The 4223-nt window shown below is 35.7% G+C and overlaps 1 protein-coding gene across 1 annotated transcript; it reads right to left on the bottom strand.

Annotated features, from left to right (window-relative positions):
* Positions 1-1067: 1067 nt before the first annotated feature.
* LOTGIDRAFT_67958 (hypothetical protein) lies at positions 1068-1460 on the bottom strand (the record flags this gene model as incomplete). Its single annotated transcript, XM_009050082.1, has 1 exon — positions 1068-1460. A coding segment is annotated over one exon (393 nt), but the record flags the coding sequence as incomplete, so codon positions are not given.
* Between the last annotated feature and the right edge of the window lie 2763 nt (positions 1461-4223).

The raw sequence follows: 4223 nt of genomic DNA, 5'->3' as shown, positions 1-4223 counted from the left end.
TGATGCCGATTCTTTATTTTAATCTATGTCTATAAAATTCTTACTTCTGTGAAGAATCTTAAAGAGGCCAACCTAAAGAATAGAAATGTTTTCCCATTCTGGTGGTAAATACCACCTATAAAAACACCCTCCATGAATGTAAACAGTAATTCTTGCAAAAGATAACACAGAAAGCTTCGAAATGCGTATTGTGATCATAAAAGTTGTCAGACGAGGCATTAACACAAGGTGAAACATCCTGTTAATTTCAATATCTTTTTTCAACATATTGGCTTATCTCTATTGTTATCATGCCCGATATTAAAGCATTAGATAATCTGAAAGATTTTCGCCAAATATAACGCAGTGAGAGCGCCCCAAATCACCACAAACACGATGAACAATTTATGGTTGGAAAATTTGTTCTTCTTTGCTCTGCTTTTGAAATAAGTCTTCAGTTCAGCTGAGAAAACGTCGTCAACGCTTGGTGAACAACAGGTGAAAAATCCTCTGTTCATCAACTTCTTCAGCATCTTCTCATAAAACAGGAAATTGTGAGGATGTCTAAAATCATAAACGAAGTCTTGTAATCGACTTTCATCTGGTGGTGTTTGTGCTTCCTGTACCCGTGGACTCCGATAGTTGTACATGTGCTTGTACATTGCTACTGATATAATGATGCTCATGAAGTTCAGGAACAGCAGACATCCAATATAAAGATTAAAAGTACAGTTGCATGTTTTGGGTAGATGTGGCAATATCTGAAACACCAGCAAAATCATCAGTAGAAACACCAGAAGGGAATACAAGATCTTAACAGCCGTGTCTTGAATCAGGAACGTCAGAGGAACCAGAAGCGATACCAACATGACTGGAAATATTGAAAATGCCAGATGAAACAGAAAATTCCTCTTCAACTTCAATGTTACTGATAAAGCAGCAGAATTTGAATGGTGGAATTCGGATGGTCGAACACGGAGGTTGTCCATTTCCCAGCTCTTCGAATGGTGTTCTTTTGATTTGCGCTTTTCTATGGTGGTTGTCCTCATTTTAACTTCTTCTGTGTCATAATCGGGAAGATAAAGCAGAATTTCACAATCGTGTCCATCGAAAGGGAATCGCACGAATGTTGTTTCACATCTGACTCTGAAAGTTGACCGACAATCGAACTCAACCTTACCATCATTGTAAATCTTGACCACTTTGTCATAACATTCGAAGTTTCCATCGGAGACGGAATTCCACACTTGAAAACGGGGCGTCCACAATTCATTTTCTTTCCGATGAAGATAAGTTATGTTTGTATAATTTCCAGATTCCCATGGCAGAATCTCATCTAGCCAAGAGATCTTCAGATGTATTCTCGAGGTTAAAACAAAGCCCCGAAGAAATGCGTCATCCACCTTAAGTTTTACATCCAAATTTACTGCGTTCTGGTCATTTTTCACTGGCCTGATGTCTACACTATAGTTTGTAAAAAGATCTCTTTTCAATCTGACTGTTTCTTCATATATATTTTGCGTCTGAGCGCCCAAAATGAGTGAAGATGTCAACAGTATAAAATTCAGCTTGAACATTTTCTGTAGTTATTTTCATGAAGATCTCAGTGCATTACATTTTAGTTGCAGAGATCTCGATGACAAACTGATAACTTATGGTTGTCAATATTTCCAATTCCAATCAATTTTATTGTTTAAGTTGAAGACAATTCATTAATCATATTAATAAATAGGCTCATATACAGATTAGAAATAAAGTTAGATTGTGTTTCAAGTCAAGGTCTAAAAGTGTCATAAAAGATTTTATTGATTTACGCTGCACTCAGTTTTGACAGAACTTCCAAAATCAATGAAAGTGGGATCGGGTCGTAAAGAGGGTTACTTCTCGTTTAAATTGGATATCAAAGGAAATACAGACCGGGGAAAGAAAATATAGTAGGCGAGACAGGATAAGTACAGACGGAAGATGATACTCAGATTGAAAGAGAGAAGATGGAGGATGATATAAGGGGAGTACTTAAAGAGAGTAGATTTAGAAACACGAAGAACATCAACGGGAACGGTTTGAATAAAAGAGGGTATAAGGAGATGGGTGGAGAGACAGGAGGGTTAAAACGAGAGAGTTATCAGTACTAACTCTAAGGTCTGGCAATGTTTCGAATGACAGTTCTCCGAAGATGTATTTTGTTTCGCCGGCTTTCATTTGATAACCATGATTGCTGTTATCGACTAAAATTCACGAAATTTTCATAATTAGCCTCAGTGGTCAAATAGATGCATAGAATTATCTCCTGTATAGAATTATCTCCATTGAAGTCAAACGTATATGATACGTTGCTGTTTATTGGGATCTTCCACCAAGTTTCAAGTATCTTTTGGAAATGTCTGATCTGGCTTCTCAGATTACCAAGTATCGAGTGTAAATCCTACATTCATGATAATAAAAAATGGATAGATGAATTTTCTGATCTGGCGAAATTCATTTCTAAATCGAAATTTGACCTAACGTAAACTGTTAGTCTATAATTTATTTCAAAGCGTCAAAAGCAATGCTTAAAATGTACAAGTAAATGTTAGGCAATTAATATTCAAATTCCTAATGTTCACTTTCAATGAACAAAGCATTTTATTGATTGGCTAGTTTATCTTCAAGAACATGATTGTGTTGCTCGAAACAATCTACATGTATATTTTAACCAGGTTGCCTACTTTCGTGAGTAGAGGTGATTCGAATGGAAGTGTGAAACACATACCTAACCTAGGTAGCTCCCCAACTGCTTTTAGTACGTTCTTTATTTCTAGTTTTAAGGAATGAATTCACATTTTACAACACCGATAACATGCAGAAAATATATTGTTATGAATATTGCCTAATACTATATGAAAATCACCATTTACTAGCTCTTTAATAAATATTTGCTTGAAATTTTGAATTTTTTGAGTAAAAACAAGCACAATTAAAAAATATTTTCAACTTTCTAAAATTTCATCTTTGATGACTATGACGTCACGTCATTGTTTTACTATAACGTCCGCGTTACAAAATATAAGAAAGTTGCTCTGTTTATTTGTCATTTTCAATTTGAGAGCAGAGCAGAGCGGCCATGTAAGGTAAGTTTGTTTTTGGTGCGAATGTTATCCGTAATTTGCTTTAAAAATTTAGTAAAGAGTATGATTTCGTGTGCGTTTTGCCACCCACAAATGGTGAAAGATTATAAGCCTACATTATCCACATAATTGTGAAAAGTAGCCTACGTGTACGCGGGGGAATGAGTTGGGAGTCAATCCCAAGACGATTGTAAGTGGTTACTATTTTCTACAGTAGAAAAAGTGGTTATTGAAGCTATAATGTCGATGTCATTACCACTTATCGTGCTTGAAAATAATGTAAACTTTTTGTTGATTATATGCACTCAAATCTTGGGGTATCGATCAGAATGCTCGACAATATTGTATTTGAAACGCCTATGTGGTGTATATACATTTCGAGCACATTTTGATTTGCTACTAAATTTTTATGAAATGCGAATAAAAATATTAAATAGTAACGTTTTATATACGTTTTACTTCAAGGGAGGTAATTCTCTGTAGATTTATTTGACCACTAAGGTTGCTGGTGAATTTTTGTAAATCCAATTTTCGTTGACTGTATTTCAATCAGAGGTATGGGTAGTACCTCTCAGGTCATGAGAATACCCCTTGCTCTAGTAGCCTGATCCATCGAATAAGTCTCTGTTACACTCCTATTATCGGCTGTCTACTGTGTAATTTGCCTCCTACGAACTCTTTGTTCTGTATGATAATTGATCTTTACTCTATATTCCTCTCCTCGCTACTTCCCACTTCCTCTCATTTCCCTGTCTCCTTCTTTTTCGTCTCTCATATATCTCTACTTTCCGAGCACCGTCGTTAGGGTGGGTACTTCCGTAGTGGCTGGGCCCCAGCAAGTGAGAATTAAGCCCTAGAAAAACCTTCTTCAGCTCAGCAAAGATTGATTCATTTCCAGTGTCTTCGTAGAAAATTAAAAATATAAAGATTTTATACGTTTTTGGCACCTTAGAATTGTCAGAAATGAGCTCTTTAATTCTTCACATTTTCTATATTCTTCCACCTTTTAACATTTACTAACGAATTTTATGATATACGAATAGGAAATTTTTATTCAAGGGAGGCAATTTGCTGAAATTTTATTTGACCACTGAGGTAGCTTACGAAAAGTTTCTGTATCCAACTAGTAAAGGTGAC

This window comes from Lottia gigantea (assembly GCF_000327385.1).
Source record: "Lottia gigantea unplaced genomic scaffold LOTGIsca_144, whole genome shotgun sequence".
Classification (NCBI taxonomy): domain Eukaryota; kingdom Metazoa; phylum Mollusca; class Gastropoda; family Lottiidae; genus Lottia; species Lottia gigantea.
This window is presented reverse-complemented; position numbering and strand designations above follow the sequence as displayed.